This window comes from Cloeon dipterum, chromosome 1 (genome assembly GCF_949628265.1).
Source record: "Cloeon dipterum chromosome 1, ieCloDipt1.1, whole genome shotgun sequence".
Taxonomy (NCBI): Eukaryota; Metazoa; Arthropoda; class Insecta; order Ephemeroptera; family Baetidae; genus Cloeon; species Cloeon dipterum.
Window position 1 is genome coordinate 27811015 of NC_088786.1, and position 25291 is coordinate 27836305.

A 25291-nucleotide genomic window follows, 5' to 3' on the forward strand; every position below is an offset into this window, starting at 1 on the left:
AAGCTTGATGTACATATTTGCAATTTATCCTTGCAATTAGCTCATCAGTCATCACTGTCTATTTCTCTACAATCAGAGGGGAGAGGAAGGGGTTAAGGCTCTAGTTAAGGCTATGGCCACAAAGAAAAATACATAATATTAATTAACAGGGGGCACGCGCCACGCAGGCGGGCGGCCAGGCGCGAACGCGAACGTGTTGAACTAGAACGTTTCATTCTTGGGTTTTGGAAAGACAACCGGCAACCAACGACTTGTTACGTTTGACGCTAGACTTGAATTGATTGGTACACGCACCTGTTTGTTCTCTTATGTCTTTTGATCTATTCCAAAAAGTGTGGTGTGTACTTATTTCGTCCTGGTCGCGGTAAAATTGCGCATCGCTCATCAATCACCCATATTTACATTGTCGAATTGATTGTTCCCCTTTTCTTGCAATTAATTGCAACAAGGAAATTGGAAATTCGCGTTTGGTTGTTGAAAGTTGCGCAATTTTTCCGCTATGATACCAAGACGATTTGATAAATGAATGATTTCATCGATTTCATTTCCCAGATGGAGTTGCATAATCTTGCGTAACGAACTAACGAATTTCAATTCAAACGAAGCAGTTGAATCTCCGTTGTCACTGCAGAATTCAAGGTATATTTTTTTCGTGGTACATACATACATAAATCCTTTTTTACACTTTTCTCTGATTTTTCATTTACATAGGCGCTAAGAATTTTGATTTTGTGTACATACATACATAATGATAATATGAATATTGCGGGAGCGGTGCGTAGAACAGTTAAGACACTGGCGTCGCGGGCGATCATCAGAATTTGTGACTTCCTGAAAGGAAATAATAGTAGGCATATGTATTTTTATTAATGTACTAATTAAATAATGGTATAGATTCGCATTATGTAACATATTACATGGATCATTCATAAATATGTAGATACATGAAATAATGTTCATATCGTTCATATTTTCATTTTGCAACTTGTTCATTTCGAATTTCAAGAATTCTTCAAGCTCCGATCGTTGGAGACAGACTTCATATTGACTATGAAAATCTTAAATACGCATACATTAACTTGTTGGATCTCCTGCAAGAAATCGGGATTCGCCAATTTTGCAATGCACTTGTCTTATTATATTATGTACCACTTGATGTTGGCGGAAAAAAAACTGGAAAACCCCTCAAATTATGTTTTCGAGTTTTTCTAAATTTGACGTCTAGAAAGATCATATTCTGCGCCTGACAAGATAGAGTATCAAAAATTTTATTAAATAACAAAAATCCATTGAAATGTGAACTCGGTGGCACTAGAATTAGATTTTCTTTTTAAATTAATTATTTGTGTCTTCCAACATTAAGCATTAAATATTTAAATATATTTTTTTTGGAAAAAGGCGCGAATATGTACATTTTAAACCTGCGCAAACAGCGTTTTTTGCGATGCGGTGGGTTTTTCCAGAAAAATGCAGGCTATGCGAACCCTGGAAAATTTCCTTCGTGGCAAACTTTCAAACGAAACATCCCTCTCAGCAGTTAATTAAGAGGGAGCAATGCAATAAAATAATCATATATTAGGATCAAGAGGTCAAAAGATCAGGGCCCTTTTGTGCTGAAGACTTCGCCTTTTTTTTAAATAGTCTGCACCCTATAATGTCCAGATTAATATAAATATTAAATAGTCAATCAAGTAATCATTGGGAAATCTTTATAGTAACAAATTTTTATAATTGATAAAAATGACTTAAGTTCTGCTTTACATTAGAGAGCTTTGAATAAATCAAGTCTCATAATATATGAAACCCTACAAATATATAGTCATCAATGTATTTCAAAGCTAAAAGTGATTGATTTTCTGTAATGTTAAAATTTAACATTCCAAAAATTCATTTATGATTTCAGTTAATTCTTTGGAGTGAGTAGCTAACCAGCTCCAGCAAGATGCAGAAACAACATCAAGAGAGGCAGCATGTTTTGGCTGCAGGGGCGACCAAGGACAACCAATCAACCAGCCTCACAGTTCACTTGCAAACAACAACTGATAGTGTGATTAAGATGAAAATGCAATTGGAAAGTGAAGTTAAGCAGAGAGACAGCAAAATAGCTGAATTGCAGAGCACCATCAAGGAAATGACGAAGAATTTGATTAATCTGCAGCAGCACTCAGAATCTCTCTCACACAAACTGCAGTATGAACTGCTCAAACGTGGGAACATCATTGTCAAGTATATAATTCTGCTTGCTTAATTAGTTATGAATTGAATATTGATATCTTGAATTATTCAGGGTTGAGTCCACCAGGAATATATGCAGCACGCTGCAGGAGCATATCAAGTTTTTGTCAGACACTCTAAAGAGATGTACGGAAGAGAAAGACCTAATGAAAACAGTGCAGCTCGAGTACCTGACAGAGCTTGAGGCTCTTGTTATCAAGACTCGAGATTGCCAGAAGACTCTTAATGAAGTCTCACATCAGCGAGATTGCATCGTTCAAAAATGTATATTGGCACGTGGGTTACATAGTTTTGAAAATGCTTCCTCTTTTTTAATTTTCAGTTAACTTTGAGAAGCAAGCAAGGCAGAAACTTTTGGAGGAGGTGTCTGCAATGAAACAAGAATCTGCGAAGATGTTGGATGACGTCAAAGAGGCTGAAAATGCTGCTAGAAGTAGGGAGGATAAACTCGCTGAGCAGATAAGCCAGAAGGATGCTGAGCTTATTGAGTTGAAAACTCTAAATGAGAGTGTTTCTTCCCAACTGAAACAAGTAGCTATATTTTAATGTTATTATCTACTTTGAATTAGTGAAACCTTAACTTTTTGTAGCTCGAGGAAACCTCTAAAGAGAAGCAGATGATATTTGATGCGGACAGGGAGAAATTGGAGACTGCTATTGCTGAGAGAGATTGTTTTCTCTCTGAGAAAAATGCTGAGTATTAAGATTATTAACTTCTTCGTGCTCCTTTCTTAAAAAAATCTTCTAGGTTAGAGAAATGTATGTCTGAATTGCAAAGCAAGCTTAATACAATCCATGAGTTGGAGAGGGAAACAACTGAACTGATTGCAAGCGTTGCTTCAAAGGAGTCAGAAATTTGTTTGCTCTCAAGCCAACTCTCTGCTGTCCAACAGGTATTTCTCGAATAAAATATGCTTTAAATTGTCAAAACAAAATTTAATTTTTCAGGAGCTTCATGAAAAGATCTCCAGTTTGGACGCTATGCTGTCTGAAAAGACCAGCTTGGAAGAAAAGGTCAGCGGGATTGCCCCTCTTGAAGCAGAAATTGAAGAACTGAAGGTTGCTTCCTTCAATGCGTCGGAAGAGATAAAAAACCTCTTGGAAAAATGTGAAACGAGCAATTCCAAATGCTCTGAATTGGAAAGCTTGCTTGTGGAGACCAAACTCCTGTTTTGCCAGGGAAAAGCTCAACTTGAAGAGCTTGCCTTGGAGGCTGGTTCGCTGAGAGTGAAGAATGAAAACTTGGAACGAGAAATGAAAAGTGCTTTGGATAAACTGCAGCAAAGCAGGGAAATAATATCCAACTTGCAAAACAAAGTGGAACTTGAAATGTAATACTTTACTCTTTTTTCAAATTAATTGTTCCTAATTTTCGCTTTCATTAGGAAAGAGAGGGAGAGTCTGCAACTCACTTTGGATGTGCTGAAATCATCCAATGAAACAGAATCAGGGGAAATGACAAACAAAGTCGCTCAGCTCAGCAGTTTGTTGGCCAAATCTAAAACAGAACTGGCTATGAAAGATGAGGCTATTACTAACTTAATCAATCAGGTTAATTAGTTGCCATAGATTCTTTTGTATAAAAAATTCATGATATTTTATGGTACAACAGATCAGCACACTGCAAATCTCACTGGATGAAGCCTTGGAGCTAAGGTCAAATGAGAGGAAAGCTTTGGAAAGCAAAACCAGCAACCTCAACAAAGAACTTGATGGAAAAGCCAAAGAAATTGACGCTCTACTGAAAACAAGCAAAATGCTTCAGGAAAATGTCGTGCGTTTTGAAGAAGAGATTTCGCAGATGCAAAATCAGCTGAAGGAGGCAGCCACTGAAAAAGAAGTGCTGCTCAGTGAGAAAAAGGAGTTGGAAAAGACCCTAAAAAACACCAACTCTGAGAAAAACTCTGCGGAAACCAAATTGAAACGACTTGAGACCAAGGCTAACAATTTGGAGAAGGAGAAGAAAGAGTTGAAGGCAAAGATCTCTAAAGCCAAGGCTGAAAGCATTCAAGACGCTGAGAGGAAGGACCAGGCTATCAGTGATTTTGAGGAAGCCCTCAAAGAAAAGGATGAGCATGCTGCTGAGCTTGAACAGACTATCGCTGTATGTAATAATTTTGCTTAGTTCCCTTAAGTTGCAACATGATTATTGGAGTTGAAAATAGTCTGCACTGAAAGTATACCTATTAAATTATCATTTTTCCCATCCATTTTTTGTGCCCCTGCAACTCAAGTGCATGCTATTTCGCTGCGCACGCCACTGTCACAGGTTGCCTAACAGTTAAGGGGTTTGAGCAAAAATCAAATCATTTGCTTTGCACTTGGAGCTGGGAATATGATATTTTTCTTTCAATTTTTTTCGTTATGTATTTTATCTCTTTCACTCCGCAGGACTTGAAAAAAGCCAGTGAAGAGGAGCTGAGCGCCCATGAAGCAAAGCTTAATGATTCAGTTGCTGAAAATAGCAAACTAGTGAGTAAAGTTGAGCAGATGAACAAGCACGTCGCAGAATTGGAGGCTAAAGTAGCACAGCTGAACTTGCAGCTTTCGAATACAATCAAGAATTTGGATGAAACTGCTGACAAATATGTACGCTTTAGGTTTTAATCCCTACTTAATAACTATGTTGCAATATCTCTGTCAGGAGTCTCAAAAGCAGAAGTTGAAGGAAAAGATCAAATTCTCTGAGCAATTGATCACTTCAAAGGATGCTGAAATTGTGAGGCTCTCTCAGTCAAGCCAAACCAACACCAAAAAGTTAAATTTTGAAGTGGTCGCATCCAAGACAGTATGGTTTTTTAATATGAGATTATCTTCCCTTAATATTAACATGTGCTTGCAGTCAATTATGAGGGGTCCTGATAAGACCAAGAGGCTGTTCACCAAGAAGATCAGGTTCAGAGACAATGTGAGCTTCATTAGCTGGGACGGGGAAGAGGATTTCATCAGTTCGGGAAACTTGACTCCTGGAACGCCTGTCAAAACACAGGCAGTGCCAACTACGCCTCGAAAGGTAGTAGCTTTAATTAGGTTAAAATTTGCAACCACTAATGGTTTATATTTACAGACACAACTGAGGTCTCCGATGAGGAAAATTTCAAGTTATGATGAAGAAGATGAGATGCATCAAAATGTAATGGGAATATATATTATTAATGTCACAATAAACATACTTTATATAAAATACAGGTTGAAGCAGGAAAGAGTAGCAAGCAGAATGAGAGGCGATATCCAACGCCCATGAAGCGTTTGACAACGGCCAGTGGTGATGGCCCTGCGAAGGCCAAGAAGGTAAAAGTATTTTAAAATAACTTTCTTTAGAAAGTTATTTTTTAGAAAGTTATTTCTTAGAAGCAATTTTGATCTCTTTTTTGCAGTTCCGTGGTTAAATTGTCTCTGGATGTATTGTGCTTTTTCTTGAAGTCACATGAAGTAGGTGGCATCTTTTGTTTGTTTTATTTTTAATTAATGATTAGCTCATGTTAGCGTGGAAAATATTTTCATTGAAGTAGTAACACACGCTTATATAGCTGCGTACACTGACGTAACAGCAGAGACAAAAATGTGTTATCCGTGTTATCGTTTCTGTTAAAACTGTCTGGAAATCGCAATTGTTGATGCTTTGGTTTTACCTGCTTTGTTGTTACATTGCTTAGTCCAATATTGTGGCTTTTCATTTGTTAGAATGTTAAAAATATTCTAGATCGCTTAAATTGCCAGGCTGAACAAAAGTAATAAAATGAATCAATATAAATATATTTTATGCTCAATAGCCAAGCTATATAGTTTTATTGAATGAATGGTTTAAATATTTCAAATTTATCACCTGTAAGACCGCGAGGATTAAATGTATCTAGCAACAATTGGGGTTGGAATTGCAAGTGTTGGTAATAAAAACCAAAGGGGCCAGTGATATTATGTTGTGGGAGAAAATTCATTTTTCGGGCGTTGAAGACGCAGGTTCTTCAAATTGAAAAATTGTACGCTCTTTCAATGGCTACAGGCACAATTTGGCATGATTGACATGGGTCTTGGGGTGGTGGCTGAGTGAAGCACCACAGGCATACACTGGCAATTGAGTGAGTGAGCCAGATGGGGGCATGATGGGGTGGGTCAGGCGGGGTCTCAATTGCGACACAAGGTGAATTATCCACTAGCTACAATCGCATATTAATTAAATTTATTGTGCGTAAAATTCATCCCACACTCTAAATTACTCAATTTTCCAACGTTTGTCATAAATTGTAATACATACATGAATGACGTCACGAGAAAAATTTGTAACAACGCAACTTATTTGTATTGTTGGGAAATACAAGTATAGAATTCATTGATTGAAAATAATTTATTGATATTTGAGGCCTTTGAAAGTTTCATAATAACTTAAACTACTATGTCTATGCAATCTAAAAGACTAAAAAATTAATATTATGTCAAGAATGGGTAACAGAAATAATGTAGCTTGATAAGTTGGGAAAATATGCTCAGTAAAATTAATAATGTTTTTGACTCATTTTAACACTCCCACACTGAACCTCAAAACGCATCGTATGGAAAAGCTACAGTTTTCGCCGCCGAGTTACAGTTTTCGCCACCCCTACTTTAACATGGGATTCTCATAAGAACTGGCGAGATGTGTAACGCGGCAGAAACTGTAACTTTACCATATGCATCTTTTTCTACATTTGCAGAGGTATGTTATCAGAGATTGTATAAAAGAGTGAGAAACCCTATAATAATGCACCTTTTGTCGTGTGGCCTGTGCGTACATAATTTTAATAACCGCACATTGCAGTCAGACATGTCCTGAATCTCTCGCAGCTTTAACCTGATCTCCATCTCGTCGTACCCGCTACAGAATTGCGCAGATTATTAATTAGAATGAGTTTTTGATTTAAATTACAGGTGCAGTTGACGGTAGAATGTGTGTCGTTTGTCGATATTTAGGTTAAAATAGAGATCAGTTAGGAATCAAATAAATAGTGCATTATCCTGGAAAATTATTTTTTGTGACTTTCCATGTTGCTGCATTCCTACTCAAACATATCAGGTGTGTGCAGTTAACGTGCTCGAACAAGAATCTGTCACGTATAGGCGGCTGCAGTAAGCTCACGGTCCATCCTGGATTGTTTTCAACATATTTTTGAAAGGTGGCAGTGCACGCACATACTTGACTCGATAAAATTCCGAAAATACATCAATGCAAAAAGGTAGCATACACAGCTTGACATGTCACGGCATTGTTTTGTCTTATTTGCTTCCGTGGTAAAAGTAAAAGCAAATACGATCTGATGAGCTGTCGCAACTATTTATACGAAGTGGATTGTAACTTGTAAGTTTAGTGTTGACCGTTTATTGTTTACGTCAGTGTGTTATTGAGTGATGGTATCAATATCAACGTTAATTTGAAGTAGCTAAAATGAAAGCATTCAGGGATTGACCATACCTAGCAAGCGACATCAATTTTTCTTCAGCCGCGTAGTGATTTGCAACCATCATCATCTTGTCTGAAATGGGTAATTACATGTAAATAAATATGTAGTTAATTTAAATTATTATTTTACGCAGTCCAATATTGCACTTTAACGACCCCCAGTGACCAGCTTAAAGCATTTTTAAAGAACAAAAACAAAATATTATGGCAAAAGTTAAGGTTTCTGCCGGGCTACACAACATCTCGCCAGTTCTTATGAGAATTCCATGTTGTAAAAGTAGGGGTGGCGAAAACTGTAATTCGGCGGCGAAAACTGTGACTTTTCCATATTATATTTTATGTTTGGTAGAATTGTCATCTATTTACCCGGAGATTTCCTCCATCACTCCGAAATGCTCTGGTTAAATTTTGGCACCATACACCTGGAGATCCTAAACCTCCCCTGTTAAATTTGAAAAATAAAAAAATCACAAAACTCGCAGCCCTGTGTACTACAATATTATCTGGAATTTTTCCTACATTTTTTAATAAATTTTTGGTACTAATTTACGTACTTTACAAATTAATTTCGTAAATAATCAATCGTGAAGTCTCTTCAGAAGGGTGGTTATTAATTTATTAATGCAAATTAATTGATAAAAGTTATAACTAACTTTACAGGCTCTATCGATAATTTAATGATGAGGCATTGTAACTTTGAATGGACGGAGGAATACGAGTTGGAGTTTTTCGTTTCTCTTATAGGGCAAGAGAAGCGACGTAAAGGCAATTACATGTTATCGCCCCAGGTAAGACAAACTTAAAAATAATCATCATTGAAAAATCAACTGAATTTAATACATTCAAAAATAAACTGCCCAAACTTTTAAAAATTAATAAATAATAAAAATGGGTGGTTAAAAATATTAATAATTACAATGTTTATTACTTTTTTCTTTGAGAATGAATAAAGCTAAAACCATTAACGAATGAATATCTATAATAAAAATGTATTTTACAATGGCAACTAGCATAGGCGAACACGGGTGGAAGACAAAAATTGCAAAAAAAAAAAAATGAAAAAGAAAATATCCCACGCTCTCATACTGCACAGCACAGCAGCTCTTTTGGCACTTAACAGTTTATCATTTTTCATGTTTGTGTTTATTAGTGTCATTAAGAAAAGGATTATTCAAGAAAGGAACGAGAGTGTGGTTGTTTAGTTCCTGATCCAAATTTTATTACATAAGAACCCAAAATTATTAAAGCGTATCTATATTTTTTTTAATTTTACATTTTTACTGTGGATTATAAATTAATTAATTTGTTTTAAACAATTTAAATTTAGTAATTATGTGCGTTAATTTAATAGAAAGAATACCGCAATGAACTTGTGCTTTGGATGAAGAGCGTGTGCAAGGAGTTCAATTTCAACCTACTGACTTTGCACCTGGCCTGTTACATACTAGACTCGTTTATGGATGAGCATGAGATCAGACCTTTTCGATTAAGGCTAGTTGCCACAGCAGCTCTTTCTATCGCAGGTTAAAATTTTTCTTTTGTCAAATGAGAGTAGGTAATGTATTAATTCCAAAATTCAATTGTAGCCAAGTTTGAAGAAAAAACGTCCGATGTTCCCACCTTTAATGAAATGTTCATCATTGAGAATCCACATAATATGGAGCAGGCTATTTCTAAGGATGTAATTTTCCAGATTGAGTTACGGGTGAATAATTTATTGTTAATGACATTTTCTTAACTTCTAATAATTTGGACCATCAACGTAATATAGGTTTTCCGTTACTTGGATTGGAATCTGCACGTACCGACAGTCGCTCACTTTGTCTACTTCTTCCTTGTCACTGGGCTGACTGAGGCCGATTTTAACCAAAGGCCAGAGTTCACTGAAAATGAGCTAAGATTGGCCCTGCGGGACCATCTTCAGGAAATGCTTGACCACATGCTACTCGGTAACTGACTAAAGTTAACTTGAGTGATTTATGATATTAACTCCTACTCAAAGATTTGTGGTCGCTTAAAGTTTCCCCATCTTGGATGGCCTCGGTCTGCTTCATTAAGGCTCGCCATCATTTGGGCTTGCATCCAGTTTGGCCTCTGAAGTTTGAGGAGCTAACAAAGCTGAGCATAATCAACCTTCAACCTGCCTTTAAGATAGCTCAAAGATATGATAAGTAAAGTAACAAATAAATTATTGCATTAAAACTACAGTGAATTTTTTGCAGATTGCTTGTGTATCAACTTGAAGAAAGCTCACCGAACGACTCTGGCTACAGAAGTGCGTTTTCAACACCAGATTCCTTACCACCTCAGGAAACGAGTGGAACAGCTTGCTCAACCAGTGTCAGAAATACGCAGTTTTGCCCCATGTCTCAAGAACAGAGTCCGTCAGTCACTGCTAGATCCTCGGGGGATAGCGGTGATTGCGTTCATCGTCGAGTACTCTTTGATGATTGTGAAATGAAGTGAGTGCGTCAGAAAATTAAAGGAGATCAGTCACTAATAATTATTACTAAAGACTGAAAGTACTAGTTAAGAACTGTGTCTTACGGTTATTCCACGTGATTTAGAATCATGAACTACTTTGCCTCTTTTAGGTATGATTGACTGATAATTTTACGCCTTGTCTGTAGTATAATTGCCTTTTAGACACTTTAGGGCGTTTTTTTGCCAGTCGCACCAAGCAGTTCAGTCATTTTTGGCTTATTTCATTTTGATGTTAATCTTTGAAGAAAATAGTGAAATATCCATTGTATATTTATATAACGTGAGTCCGCACTGACCAACACACTTATATTGCTGGATGGCACACTATAGTCAGAGATGCCACCTCTTGCTGTTGAAGAATCTCCTTTCACAATATGAATTTAAAAAACTTAAAGCATATTCTTTGCAATAAAGCAAGTAGTATTGTTCAAAAATCGTTAAATTTCCATGATCGGTATTTTGAAAAGAGGTTTGTCTGGTCATATGTTAAATAATATTATTTCGCATTGCAACGTTAAATTTGAAAGAAGCGAGCTTGTAGACAGATGCTACATCAAATGGAATTTGAGTGTGTAATGTTATTTGTAAAAAATATTTATAGCAGACTAAACTTATTATTTAAACATAAACAGTATGTTGGCGTTTCATTGTGCTATGCCCATAGAAACCTTGCTTTTAAGTCCTGTGGTGTGTAATTTTTCATATTTAAATTTAAACGATTTGCTGAAGTTAGAAACTAAAGTCATTTCACATTATCGTCTGTATCTGTGATACTGGCTAAAAATGTCATCAGTTATGTTGATAAGCTGTCTAAAAATATTTTATTTTAAGAGCAATTAGAGAACATTGTTAATTAATTATGAAACTTGCTAACATTCAAAATTCCTATGGAGTGAAAATAAAAAGCATTATACGTCTTGCTATTGTATTTAATATGTATATTATATTAAGTGTGCATGAACAATTTGCAATGAATGTAGCTTGACTAGTTCAAAGATTTAGTAATCTGATTTCTTGTAGTTCTTAAATGGCATCCTTCTTAATCTTAATTGATCCAAGGTAAATTTCACAATTTAGAATTAATTAAGTGAACAGCGATAGTTTCAAATTACACAACTACTGATCTTCGGTTGCTTTTCCTGCCTGGACTATACTCTTCCATGTCCTCTGGCAAACTGTTCATAGCACTGTAATCCACTGGGAAAATTACATCGTCGTTTGCTTTACCAGAATCTCCAAATGGTCCAAAAACAAATTGGCCTGGTCCATTTGGGTGTTTCCCGATGAGAAAGTTCGCGAAGACGAGTTGATATGTATCAAAGGTTAATTTGTGGTCCCCACCCTGAAAAGAAATTAAATTTATTCCAGCAATCCTGCTGAAATATGGTTACACTCACTCCAGTCATTGCTTTATAAGCGTGTCCTAAAGCTTCGTCCACTTTTCTTGAGTCAAATGCGAGGAAACTTGTGTAAAAATGTCGAAGCTCATCTTTAGAAATCACGCCACTGGCTGCAAATGTTATAAATTTGAGAATGAAGCGATTATTATTATTATCTCTGGAAGGCATTACCACTTCTGTTAATAGCTGAAAAAAGAACCCCAGGAAAATACTGCAGCCACAATGGCAGTTCGTGGATGGCTTTCACACCGCGTAAAATGCTGCTCCACTCGTTCAGCCAATCATCCAGTCCCAGGAACAAGCCATAACTCATGGCACCTGTTTTTAAACCATTCTCAAAAATACGGTAGATTGAAAATCGATAAAATCTCACTTCTGAATTCAGTTTCAGGACTCCCGCTGTCGAGGTCAGGGGTGTGCAGCGACAGCATGAACGCCTCCAGCAGCCCTGTGACCACTTCTCGCAGCATGCAAGCCTGAGGCCCGTGCTCCTTCCAACCAGCGAACCCTCGCAGCCTCTGTATCGGTGAGAAAAAGCTTTTAAGAAATGCACGTCACTTGCGTTAAACATGATACCTCTATTAACGAGCGGAAATCGTCAGCCGAGACCAAACCATCGCTATCCGTGTCCAGGAGCGCGCTGAAAAGTTGCGCCAGTTTGACCCGCTGCTCTGGGGACAGGGGCACTAGGGGCGGTGGCGTGCACCCCTGGTAATTTCGGCATCGCCACCACTCTTGGTCTTGGAAGTTGGCACCCATCGGTTCACCCAAGCTGGCTACTATTTCCATAGTTTTCCACTCTATAATTAAAGACAGTCATTACATTTAATTAGTTTATGTCCTGAAAATATTAAATATTTTCAATATAGACCTGCGCTCTACCACTAAGTTTATTTTACGTAGAATTGCTCAGTTATATTATTAACCTCATATAGAATGCATCATAAAACAAATTAAATCCAAACTTAAAGACATCAATAATAATTTTAAATTTATTTGAACTTTCGAGGGGAGGCATTCTCACGCAACACAAACCAATTTGAGAAATTATAAAATCTAGAAAAATCAGATGTATTAACCTAACGGGAGCATGCATATCTAACGCAGTTATTTCCAACACAAACTCAACTCGGCAGCTTTTATATCGGATTAACACGCTTTGGTGCTTGATAATTATAATTTCTCACATAGTAAAAATTGTTGGAATATTACTACTTAAGAAATTATGAGAATTTAATTATATTATTTTGGTGTTTCTAAGATAAAAAATTTACCTAGCGAATGACTCCATGCTGAGCTGCTGCGACCCTCGTCCTCAGGAGTGATGAAGGTGGGGCTCCCTTCAGGAAGGGTGCGCCACCTTCTTATCAGATCCTTTGTACGCTCACGCGTTTTGTCGCACGCCTGCCGCCACGTATTGATGAATTTGCGAGGAACTTGAGGATTATTGTGGTGGTAGTGGCCCGCTACGCTGCCGCAGCTCTCCGCAGATCCCTCTGACGCACTGAAAGTGGATGGAAAAATACTACTGTTCATATTTTTTTTTTAAATTATGCATTCAGCGTTTGTAGGGGATCGATGCAAGTTTCTGCCTGTAATCGGCATTATAGATTCGAGTGGAGAGAGCCATAATTTGTCTCTCGCGTGACGGAAAATGAGTATAAGAATGGAATGGATCGGGGGAGGCCGCATTTTACCCATGAGACTCCCGCCGGTGGTTGTCGAACGCTGGCGCCCTGGACAGCGGCAGCCTGACATTGCTCTGCGAGGAATTGCTGGAAGTTCTGGACCTGTCGTCAGACCGGCTATTGGAGTGCACGCTGGCTTTTCTGTCTGGGGACGAGGCGCTCGACACCCACTTATCTTGAATCTGATTTTGAGTCCCAGTGGCAAGAGCCTGTGATGAAACAACGTTGCTTAGCGGGTGACTCTCTATCAACGTTATTCACCATTGGGGTATAAACATATCAAGCAGCGTAAATTTGGAATAATTATAAGTAAATAAGGTGGGATTAATTATTTCACTAAATATTGATCACCATATAACTAGACCAAATAGGGGCAAAATAAGGAATATAAGTTTTTTTTATTTTCAACTCCCAACGTAATCAATCGCTTGTAAAAAAATGATTGAAAAACCAATTATTGATCAAATACGGACCACGTTTTTAGATGAAAATGAAGCGTTCCATTAAATATGTCAGGTCTGGTATAAAAACTTGTGGATGATTCGTAAATAAATCTGCAAATTTAATCCACTTCAGGCAAACCCAACATAAACACACGCTCGATTGCTTCCTTGGTGAGCTTATAATATAGCTACCGCAACGTATTAAATAGTTCGGTTTCAGACATAATAACCTGCAAAAAATCTAGTAAACGGTAGGGATAAACGCTGCAGTAAATTGGCTGCCGTAAAACTTGACCTCAGAGGTTTGAGGTCAATAGACCCCTTTTTTTATGGAGCTGACCAAAGGGTTTGGTAGAAAATTTAATAAGAAATTCAACTATTTTAGGGAGAAAAATTATCAATTGAACACACGTAGAGTTCAATAAATTTTAAAAACTCTGTTATGAAATTAAATTTCAATTCAATGTCATTTTATTTTGTAAAATTTACTTTTCTCATCTGATTGAAAATACAAATTATTGTATTTTGCCATAATATTTCGACGCATTCCTTTCCAATTACAGTGATCTAAATAAAAATAATTATTTTATTAAAATGAAATTTTCCTTACCTTTTTGTCACTAGTAAAGGACGCTGCCGAAGACAAATATCCGCTGGTGCTGGCGCTGGTGGCCGAGACGCTACTGATCTTCCTGTCCGCGAGCACGCCTTCCAAAAGCAAGGTGTTCTTCCTAACAAGTGGCGCATTCTGCTCACGAAGCACCTCGGACGTCATGTTCGTCTCTTTCGTTTATTATTATTTCACGCGGAGCTCCGTTTCAGAGTATAATTCCTGCTGATGGCTCTTTGGTGACGCTCTCACGGCAGCATTATTATTCAAAGCGCAGCCTCTGTCTCCTCCTAGAACCTGCAAGAGCAGTGTGATGCAAAATTATTGATGAATCAGAAACGACTGCGCCCATGATTTAAAATTTAAACGGCTTTCGGGCATTAAGCAAGGATGGACCGCGCGCAGGTGATAAAGCGCTAGCGACCGGCCAGCAGCCGCTCCGCTACTGATCGGGTCTTTGTCATATAACGGAACCGGCGGGACAGAGTTTGCCCCGCAGCGAATTGGTTTGGTGTGCTGCAAAAGAGAGGAGAGTTCGCGATGACCATTTTAGCCAACCTGGTCTGCCTGAAAGAGAAGCACTTTTTCAGCTCGAACAACTAGTTTTGTGTTGCGCTCAGAGCATTTTTCGTTTAACGGCGATCTGAATGGGAGCACAATTTACTGCTCCTCAAGAATTAATAGGAATGTTTATTTTTGGCGGTACGTTTCATGGCAAACGACGCGCGAGTCCTATGGCAACAGTATGTCGTAAATCAATTTGGCTGGTTTTGATGGGTTTTTGAGACGTCTTACATAACTAACACGATTGGTTGCCAAAATTACGATTATGATTGTTCAAAACTCTTTTATATTTGGTGTTGTTTTTGCGGCTTTCGGGTAAGATTTGTGTTTTATCTTGTCAGCTCGTAGTAGTTTTTGACTAAGAAATGTAATACAGCACATTATGGCTGTGATGAATTTAGAAATGCACCAGTCAACCATCTGAATTTTACCTTATAGCTCTTTTTAGCAGCTAATAAGATTATGCCAAAGAATTTTAACCACGAAAAATGTGATCTTGGCAAGAAATTGCCACGCAAAAATGCGTAAATCCCATGTAAACTATCTCCTAAACCGTCCAAATGCAGCCCGAAAATGTCTAAAAATCGTCGTATTTTCATCGCACGCTCAATTTTGAGTGCATTTAATTGTTTTTAACGACCACAGTGGCTCAAAATTTCACTCAGAAAAATTCCATATAAAGCGAGTAATGCTATTTTTTTCAAATATGAACCTTAGAGTTGAATGAGATTCCCTCTAATTAGTGGCGTTTCATGTTAAACTTGTGCATATAGAATCCCGTGACCTTTGTTCGCATGTCTAGAAGAGTCGCAATATAAAAATCTCATTTGCAAAAGGTGAACTCGCGAAGCGACCTTAATGCACACTGAATGTGCTCGCATAGAGCATGGGTGAAGAGGCTTTTCATTACACGTCCCCATTCCTCCTCCGCCCTGATTGACAAATTTGAATAGCGAGATGAAATGAAAGGATATATATGGCAGCCAGCTTTTTGCACGGTGGGCGAACGAGAGCGGCGCATCACTTGACCTCTCTCAAAAGAAGTGTGCGCGCCAGCATGCTGCACGAGGGAGGCGCAGACTGCCTGGCTCCACTTTCGCCCGCTGTACAACCATGTGCGCGCACTCCACTCGAAAATTATATTATTTTAACCTGCCCTTTGTCAACTGACAACTTTCAACTTTTTTATCTGTCAGAGACAATGTGCTGCCGCTCTGATAAAATGAAGCTCCGAGCTTGAATTTGCTAGCAGAGTATTACATCTGCGTACGCGTTTGTAACTTTATTTGTCGCAGCCAACCGCCAAAGTGCACACAAGCATTACAAAGGACTTTTCGAATTTGTCCTGGAAATGTGGTGCTTATTTCACTGAGTAAGTAGGGTGGATTTGCTAACAAGAAACAAAGCCTTGCTTCTCTCAGGTATTGTTAACTTTCTGTGTTTGTTGAAATGTTGCTTTGCTCAATGATATGATGAATGCTCAGAACTCAGAAGTTCTTTGAATACGATACTTTAGTCGGAGTTTTCGTGATTGTGCTTTCCGCAAAGAGAGATTACAGAGGCTAAATTTTATTTTAATGAAAAACCTGCTCTTTGCAAATTTTAATTAATCTTCCTCCACACAGCAATATCGCATATTATCGTAATGCTCTTTTCAAAAACGAAAAAAATATGGGCAGAGGATTATGGAATTTTCATTGATTTAGTTAAAAGCAGACAAAAAAGTAGTTGGATAAAATTCGAAAATTGTATGATTCCTCGTAGCCAAAAGCATCAAATAGTTTCCTGGATAGCTTCGGCGTATCATCTGAAGGCCTATTTAATGGTAGAAATATAAAATTAGTAAAGAATTTAAAAGTTTAATTTATAGTTTTGATTCTATTCCATTATTTGTTATTTTCCTCGTGAAACAGACCTTCATTTGTTAAGCAGAAACTAGTCGGAAATTGAACTGACGCACTTGGAAACGAGGAAATACAATGATTGAATTTTATTTGAACAATGGAACAACCTTCTGTTTTTGGCGTCTTCCATAGCAGACAAAAGAAGTTTGTCGGTGTTGGTTGGCTCAGTACAGGCTTTTGTTAAAACATTCGCAACACTTTTCTTTTATTTAATCAACGACTCCATGAAAAAGGTTGAAAAGAAGATTGCAAGTCTGAAATGTGGTAAATCGAAATCTGTATTGATTCCAGGGGGAACATAGCCGCGAGTCGCATTTCACCTGAGCTGTATATAAATGGGGCTCTTTTGTCACTGCATATATACGAGGCCTAAATAATGCACACAACTCGGGACATGTTACCCGCAAAAAACCTTCAAACTTGATGATGGGCGCTTGTATTAACAAAACGGCCTTGCAGCACTTTGGCAAGTGACGAGGGAAAAAGAAAAGTGCTGGGCTTGTTGCGCAAGGAGCCGGCTGTTCTTCTACCCTCGCTGCCAGGATAAAAAAGGATCTGGCAAAGTGTGCACGTGCTGTGTATATTCGTGTGTTTGCAAATTCTATACTCAACGGGGGCAGACAGAGACTGTCGTGTGCCAAGCAGCGCAGTTATATGAAAGTCGTAATCAGCGTGCACCAGTGCGGTTTATCGTATGTATGCCTTTTCCAGCAAACATGAAACACGCACGTCATAACGATTATAAGCTTGAGAGACCGCGCAAAAGCCAGTGCAAAACCCATTTTCACCGGCAAGCGCACACGCGAAATAGGAATGCTTTAGTGAGAACGTCCCCTCCTTGGGGAGGCTTGCGTTTGCAGCACACCCCATGAATTTTGAACAGTCGTAGGATCCCCAGATTTAATTTTGGTATTCGTCGCCTTGAAAATAAGAGAAATTAAAGCGTTTTACTGCATAGAGGCTTTAATTACTTTTTTGGATGCGTCAAATATTGACGCGTCACCCGATTTGCTTATCCGAGCCATATTTATGGTTTGTTTATTTTAGAGACGAATCAATAACCAGAACGAATAAAAGCTGTATTCATAATTAAAAATATAGAGGGGGAAAATAGAAAATATTATATTAATCCTCTGGCGGCACGGAAAAGCTAATAAGCCCAAGTTTCGTCCCAAGTCACTGTTGTTTTACGGCAGGCTGGATGCACCTCGATTGCTAATGGAATTGCTAATTCTCATAATTAGAACACAACATCCCTCTCTGAGGCCAGAACCCCTTCCTTGTTGGGTGCGGTGCCTGCTCGAGAGATATGAGTTGCATGCCGAGAGCAGGCGGGAATAATAAAAGCAGAGGGTTTCAAGTGTGCACCAGCGGCAGCCGGCATCATCTCATTTCGTCAGCAAGAGAGCCAACTTTATGATTATACGATGCGAGAGAGATGAAGTGAAATTGCCCGTTGCGCCTTGATTATTTATTTAGCCGCGCACGCCCTCGACACAAAGCGAACGTGATCAAATATAAGGCTTGATTTTTCTCCCGTGTGCTAAGTGAATGCGAGGACGGAGGCGTTTTGGGTCGTATCAAAAGAACGTGACCAAAAAATACTCTCTGGCGAATGAATGGCTGAATGCCGTCTTTGCTCTCGCGCGTGAGACGAATTCTAAAGGAAATCCGCACATCATATCACTTCCAATAATCATCTCCCTTTTTTTATTTGTGGCGTTTTCAATACGATTTCTCCTTCGTCTGCAGTAAGAAGCAGAAAAAACTTTTTCGACTGATGCGTGCAGGAGTTTGGAAAAGTCTTGATGTTTGTTGGTTTATAAATGGGCGCGAAAATCCTTTTGTGTGTGGTATTGATTTCGCGTAAAGCTGCGAATATATCACTGGATGCTCTTTTTGTATGACAGCCTGTTTTCACATCTGTGGTTCGGACCGAGAAACGCGCTTCAGAAAAAGCAATCTATGCTGCCACGGCTTCTTTCCTGCTAAAATGACATATTGTGCTATTTTCTCGCCAGCAGCTGCCTCAATATGACCACTTATGTGATCAGTTTTCCCCCAAGGATTTGTTGTATTACTTTTTGGGCTTGTTCCAACCTCGCAGGGTGCTATACAATCCCTCGTTGATTATAATTTAATTATACCTCCAAACATATTTGAAAAGATGGCTCCCAAGATATTTTAACGTCTCAAAAATTCATTAAAGAGTTTTATAAAAAAAGCCTTGTCGCACCAACAGTTTTTTAGTGAGCAGCTACAAAAACTAACTATTAGGTGAACAGTTAGAATATTCTGCACTCTGCCCTACTAAAAGTTAAATTCTTCTATAAAATTATTTATTCAGATGATTGTGAGATCATAAAGAGCGAGCAGTCCCATTTTAATAATATAGATGTCTTTTGTGAACCTAAAAACAGCAAAAAGCGTTCTTTATTCACGAACATCAATGCAGCTCGAACCGCATTTGCGCCTAATCCACGATTTATGAAGCGAAATTCAATTTGGCTGACCGGCAGTGGCAAAGCCGAGTCTCCGCCACATCTCACGCATAATGTCTGGCAATAAAGCCGCTTATTGCTCCCCCGCCTGGCCGAAACAAGGGTCGGCGCTTCACTTCTCTTTAGCGCTGTTTCAACCTCCGGCTGCTTCGTACGCGCCCCCAGGCAGCAGGACGCTTTTTGAATTTCCAAGAGGTCATTACCACGCCAACCGATATTGATGACACCCTAAATCGAAATCGCGAGTGTCATGCTCTTGGCGTCAAAGAAGCCGTGAAGTGAAAATGGATTGCCCTCAAGGGATGCGAATTTTGCTTGAATGGAGGCCGAGGCCAGGCCTCGATGACATGCTGCAATATATTTCCCGTGTCTTCTTTTATGTAATGTGTGATGGACTCGTCAAGATTAAAGTCCATGGAAGTTGTGGTGAATTAAAAATATTCTCGTCCGCCTATTTTTACAATTAGACATAGACTAAAAGGCACAAGCCTATTTGCATCCATTAACAAAAGTACACAAGGGGCGTAAATTTCAACTTTAGCTTCATTCTCACCGTGACACCTTTATCAAAATTACCGGTTAGCACGCGAGACTATTATTTCAGCACAGCAATTCCAAAACCATGTAAATACATAATAGACGTGGAAATAGCGCTTCGTAAAAAAGAGTGTCGTGTGCCATATGCTCATATATGGGCCATCGAATTTGCCAGCCGAGAGGGAAATTGATTGTCGAGATGGATTGATTAGTGTGGAATGAGTGAGTGTGTGTAGTTCCCAGTGTGACGCAGCAGCAGGTGCGCTGCCATACTTATCTCGTTACAACCATCGAGCACGGGAGGGCACAATCAATTTGTCGCCTAATTGCTTCGTAACTGGCTGCCCGTGCCAATTACTACATGCATTTTGACCGACATACAGAACACAGGTTAAACATGTTATAAAGTCGGTCTGCTCCATGGAAGAAAAACCGTAACTAGTTCAGTTGATGCGCGCGCGAATGCGAAAATTTCCTTGTGAAATTTGATTGACTGATTAAAAATTTGTCAACCGCAGCTGCGGCACGAGATGATTCTCGGTATAGGGCACAACACAACACTCGTCACAATCAGTGTCTTCAAAGATTTCGCCTTTTGTATGTAATAATAATAACGTGATGAAATTCAGAATGTGACGTCAGATCACCATGGAAACATTGAATTCAGCCAAATGTAACGGAGCCCCATTAACTAATCACCTGTCATTTCGGAACCTGATATGAGTCACAAGATGCGTCGAAAGCGGGCATCCCTCTTGTTCGCGTAGTAATTGTTTAGCAATACATTGTGTCACCAAAAGCAAATCAAATTACACGCACCGCAGCCGGTGATTAGCTCTGGCTGGCTTTGTTTGTTTGTTTACACGCATGAGGTTTGCAACAAAATTCCAAAAATAGCGCAGAGCTATGCGGAGGGCCATTTGAATTCATTAGTTTCAACGCACACTGCATAAGCACCAGCCTTTAATTAGCAACTTTTCATATAGTGGTAGCCAGCGGTCACATATGACTCTAAAGGGAATAATTTTGCGCGGGAGCAACTGAAATGTAGAAGAATAAAAGCGGAAAAATGAATGCCGTTGATGTGAGCGCGAAATGAAGAGAAATAATATCAATTTTTGCTGCATGAACGGAAGCTGCCGCGGGGCTTTATTGGCTCACGATAAAAAGTTTATACGTCCTTTATTCCGACGAAAAACTGTGTTGCGGAAAAATCAATGAAACCTTGTCCTTTTCGTGCGTTCGTGGCATTATAGTTTGCAGAAAAACTCTTTATCGATCATCTAAGTTTATTAATCCCGTTCCAGATTTTCAGGGATTTAACAAAAAAAATATGTAATAGAAACACACACGTTCAAAATAATTTTTTATCTAAGAATTGTTTTAAAAACTTTTTAGTTGCACCAAAAGTTGCTTAGCATGAAAAATGTTCTGATGAGCGGTGACGATATCGTTACTTGAAAATTGCTTTTGTTCGCATGTGTAAGTTTAAGGAAGTCTTGGAACGCACAAGCTCGCTGGCGCAGTAAAAGTTGTTATTAATATTTATCGCACCTTACAAGCTAAGCGTGGTAATAAAATTTTCAAGCGAAATATAAATTGTATTTCTTCGTACAGCACATTTTTATACTAAATCGATTTTTTGTTTTGTTGCATGCTGGAAGAATGAAGGCTACTAAACGCACAAAGGAGTTCGATCTTTTATTTAAGAAAAAGAAAACTTTTAAAAGTACCCGGCGAAGCATAAAAATGGCAAACTTCAGTCACACGCGAGCTGCTCTGTGAGTTTTTGTTGCGGTAAGCATGAATGCTCGCGAAAAGTAATTTCTTTTTGCAAGCAGCGCAAAGCAGCTGCGGCGGCGGTGGTGGCTCGAAAGGCAAACTTAAAGGCACGCGAGTATTCACAAAGGGCAGATAATTAAATTTCCGATAATTGCTCAAATTAACCAAGTGGAAGCAATATCCTGTCATTCTTCGTACCTATTATATCCTTTTCTCTAGCATTTTCTTTCGGGGCGGGAGACAGGATGTGACGCACGAGATCGGCAGAAAATGATTTTGCGTCACGTGGAGCTGGGTTCCTTGTTTCCTTTTGTGACTCCTTTTCTAAAACTCGGCAACTGTCATATCTTTCAACAGAAATGAACAGCCTCTGTTTAAATAAAGACAAGCCCTCTTGGAAACACGTACGCACAAAGGGGAATCCTCAAAAGGAAAAATCAGTGCAAGCGTCGTACAACTTAACGGGCCAAAGTTCACGCGAGGCAGGCCCTTGTCGCTCCAATTTCCAAATAACGACTTATTCATCGAGTCGATGTTTTGACTCGGCGTAGACCTCGCGTGTTCATCGGTCTAAAAGGACTCTTTTGAAAGAATCGATTCCGAGCTACCTGGCGAATATCGTGCCTGCATGCACCATATTCCATCGGGGGAGCTAATTGTTATTATATATATATATATATATATATATGGAAGCGCGTCAGGTCTGACCAAGGGCTATAAAATCGCGAACGCGTGCGTGCAATCCCGCTCCCTAGGGCTCAGCTTTATTTTTCTGCAATTATTATATTTACTTGGATCTGGCCTCAAACTGTTAGTAGAATGAAAAACAAACATGCCAGTGATGTGAGCATAACATGTATGCATGCCTGCTGCTCCACATAAACATTTCGCTTTGCCACCGCGCTTGACGACCCCTCCCTATTCATTTCTGCATGGAGGCAGCAGGTGTAGGACGCCGTGTATTGTTGATGTTTTCATACACCAGCACGGCCTTCCAATATATTGACCTGCAAAGCTGCTGGCCTTTTTGGTAATAAAACTTTGCTCATCGTCCTCGTGGATTTGGCAGGGGTGCGCATAAAACGCCGAAGGGTGCGCGCTGGAAAATCCATTTTGGGAAAGTCTTGTACTTTTAATTACAATATAATGAGTTTCTCTCCTTTCTTGTCAAAATTGGCGACAAATTTTCGAAATTTGCAAACCTCAGACTCGGCCGCGTAATTTCCTGCATGCAAATAATGCGGTTGAAACCACCACAACCGCTAAACAGCCGCACGACATCAGAAAATTATACATATATACGCCGCCTGTTCCTAGAAGCCAAGCCCATTAGGGCATACGCTGACCCTTCATAATAGATCTCGGCTCTAATTATTCATGCGTTGTTAAACATGCATGCCTCACAAATGTAATCTGGCACTTTTTTAACGAGAATTTGAATTTCACTGGCTGAAAGGGTAGCGGGATTAGGCAGCGTTGGGCGTTATTTCATTAAAAAGGGGAACTTCTAGAAGCGTGTAAAGGTTACTCGTCAAAATTAACTAATGAGTATTTCATGACACCAGATATATATTTCTGCTGTAAATTTTGCCCTTTGGAAAAGCAGTTGGGGGAAATGCCTCTGTGGTTTTATGAAGTTTTAGAATTATTAATAAGAAAATACTTTTTTGATACAAAAATCTATGAATTTTCTAGCTCACCAGGCTCACCTGTAACTATTAAAGGTTTTACACGTTATTTCCTAGAAGAAACCCTGTAGCCCCACTTTTTGGAAATGTGGTAGACTCTAAAAGATTAAAACCAACAATTGGTGCGCATTTTTCTCCGAAAATTATATAAAAAATTTATATATAAAATCGGTTGAAATATTTGGTCCACTAGCAAAAATTTTAGGAAAGAATTTAAAAAGTGGCAAAAATAATCACCTTGTTTGCGGCGCGGAGGGAGGATAGTCGTTGGCTCGGATGCACCCTCGCGGTCGACAGCAGGTTGCCGCCCTCGTGGCCTTCCACGCTTGGAGTGAGAGCTGGTAGCTGGTAGCGGCCAAGCCAAACAGCAACCACCACTCGGCCGGCGCGTCTTTCACCCCCGCGCGCTTGCGTTTCTCTCGCTCGGCGTGCGGCATGCATGTACGTACCACGAACATAGCTGCACGGCTGCTACGTGCACACAATAATTATTCCGCGCGGCTGTTGATACTTCAACTGCCGCACGTGAATTCGCCACTAATACATAATATGTACACGCAAGTATGCGTGCTCGTGCGGCGACGCGTATGTACTGTTTGCACTGATGGCGGGTGTTGATTGCTGTGACGCTCATTTGCATGATTAATGAAATGACACTCTGACCAGCACGTGTGCGTCCATTTTTCCCCTCAATGCATTCTCTGCACTAGCTACCTCCCGTCAACTTTTGAAAGTGCAATTTTTTTTTGCATATGTGACAATGCTTATAGGATTGGGAAACTTTGTGACTCACTGAGAGTTTTTTATAACTATATATACATGGATATTTTTACTTAGGGATTAACCTGGAATTGATCTTTCTAAATCTGATACGATGATCTCATTCATTTTTCTCCCATCTAAGCAAAGTCTAATATCCCCGTTTGATTTGATAACGGTTACAAGTATGCAACATCACTGCCAAATTCATATTCCGATCCATTTTCCAACCAAAATAAGCATTTTCATTTGTTGCAAATTTAATACGATATCTCTGCAATTAAAAATTAGACAGTAATTAAACATTAAAATCATGAGAAGGTATGGGAATTTGATTCGTTTCCATTTGCGCAAAGTGGGCTCATCGCTCATGCCCTTTGTTTAGGCAGTACTGGGGGGCAGTCTATGAGACGCGTCCGCTAATTTCTCTCCGAGAAAAGCGGAGAATGTGCGCTGGTATAGCCTCTGCGAGTGGAGGGGGACGAAATCGTATTTTTTCGCAGGATCACTCTCCCTCCACTGCCCGTTTCGCTCGCATACAGCCTCACGAAGGCTGGAAAATCTCCACTCTTCCGAGACAAACAACTGGCCGCAGAATTCGCGGTCACCCTTACGCCACCAGGTCTGAGCGAAAATTTATCTTGCGCTTGCCTCGATTAAAACAAATGCCAAAAAATTAAAAATTAAATTGAAACAAATTACCAATATTGTTATTACTTGTTGTGTAATCTTTCAGTCTTAATTCTGGATTAAATGCTAACACAAAGGACCTGATGCCTTTTCAATTTCACTCAGCTCAAACCTTGACCCCACAATATAAATAAATAAGTATAAAATATGAAGCAAATTGGTTCGAGCATGAAACACGGTAACGTTTTGACATTTTACTAAACAACGAGGTCTGGATCTGGAATTCTTTGAAATTTATACACGTCCTAAATAATTTTACAGCGTTTTGAAGCAAAAAATTAAAATTATGCAAGTTTTTCCGTGCATTACAGTTCTTTAATTTAACAACAAATTTATTCCTTGATTTTAAAACAGATTGTAATGGAAATTTACTTTTTTACTATTTGCTTGTACAGACAGAATGTGAAAATTTAAAATCTGCAAGAACTAAAAGGGCAACTAAAAGATCACTTTGAAACTATAAAAGCTGCGAATTGTCAGCTATGCAATATGTTTGGCACAGTCGGCATGCAGGTTGCCTACCTTCTGCTGACTGGCGTCGACTGGCACTTTACGCCAAGTTTAGTGGCAGC

The 25291-nt window shown here is 39.1% G+C and overlaps 3 protein-coding genes across 6 annotated transcripts; 2 read left to right on the top strand and 1 right to left on the bottom strand.

Moving 5' to 3' along the window:
* Positions 1–168: 168 nt before the first annotated feature.
* On the top strand, positions 169–6012 carry LOC135933889 (putative leucine-rich repeat-containing protein DDB_G0290503). 2 transcript variants are annotated; one of them, XM_065475298.1, is made up of 15 exons: positions 169–284; positions 1904–2226; positions 2288–2499; positions 2558–2766; positions 2826–2932; positions 2984–3128; positions 3184–3566; positions 3621–3786; positions 3848–4339; positions 4627–4824; positions 4880–5023; positions 5078–5248; positions 5303–5368; positions 5425–5526; positions 5613–6012. In XM_065475298.1, exons 2-15 carry the CDS (start codon positions 1943–1945, stop codon positions 5622–5624), a joined length of 2691 nt encoding a protein of 896 aa, XP_065331370.1. In that variant the 5' UTR covers positions 169–284; positions 1904–1942; the 3' UTR covers positions 5625–6012. The 2 variants fall into 2 exon arrangements, with proteins under 2 accessions (XP_065331370.1, XP_065331369.1); XM_065475297.1 differs by lacking the exon at positions 169–284 and adding an exon at positions 536–639.
* A 1591-nt stretch (positions 6013–7603) lies between these two features.
* CycJ (Cyclin J) lies at positions 7604–10776 on the top strand. Its single transcript, XM_065475520.1, has 7 exons — positions 7604–7751; positions 8330–8457; positions 9021–9192; positions 9256–9374; positions 9441–9618; positions 9672–9840; positions 9892–10776. The coding sequence occupies exons 1-7, from the start codon at positions 7748–7750 to the stop codon at positions 10133–10135; spliced, it is 1014 nt and encodes a 337-aa protein (XP_065331592.1). The 5' UTR covers positions 7604–7747; the 3' UTR covers positions 10136–10776.
* A 285-nt stretch (positions 10777–11061) lies between these two features.
* LOC135934218 (uncharacterized) lies at positions 11062–23796 on the bottom strand. Of its 3 annotated transcripts, XM_065475799.1 has the most exons (10): positions 23508–23796; positions 14295–14591; positions 13251–13450; positions 12828–13057; positions 12130–12353; positions 11927–12071; positions 11725–11871; positions 11551–11663; positions 11381–11495; positions 11062–11328 (listed from the first exon to the last, which is right to left on the bottom strand). In XM_065475799.1, exons 2-10 carry the CDS (start codon positions 14457–14459, stop codon positions 11270–11272), a joined length of 1398 nt encoding a protein of 465 aa, XP_065331871.1. In that variant the 5' UTR covers positions 14460–14591; positions 23508–23796; the 3' UTR covers positions 11062–11269. The 3 variants fall into 3 exon arrangements, with proteins under 3 accessions (XP_065331871.1, XP_065331870.1, XP_065331869.1); XM_065475798.1 differs by having other exon boundaries at positions 11062–11495; positions 14295–14584; positions 23508–23793; XM_065475797.1 differs by having other exon boundaries at positions 11062–11495; positions 23508–23793.
* Between the last annotated feature and the right edge of the window lie 1495 nt (positions 23797–25291).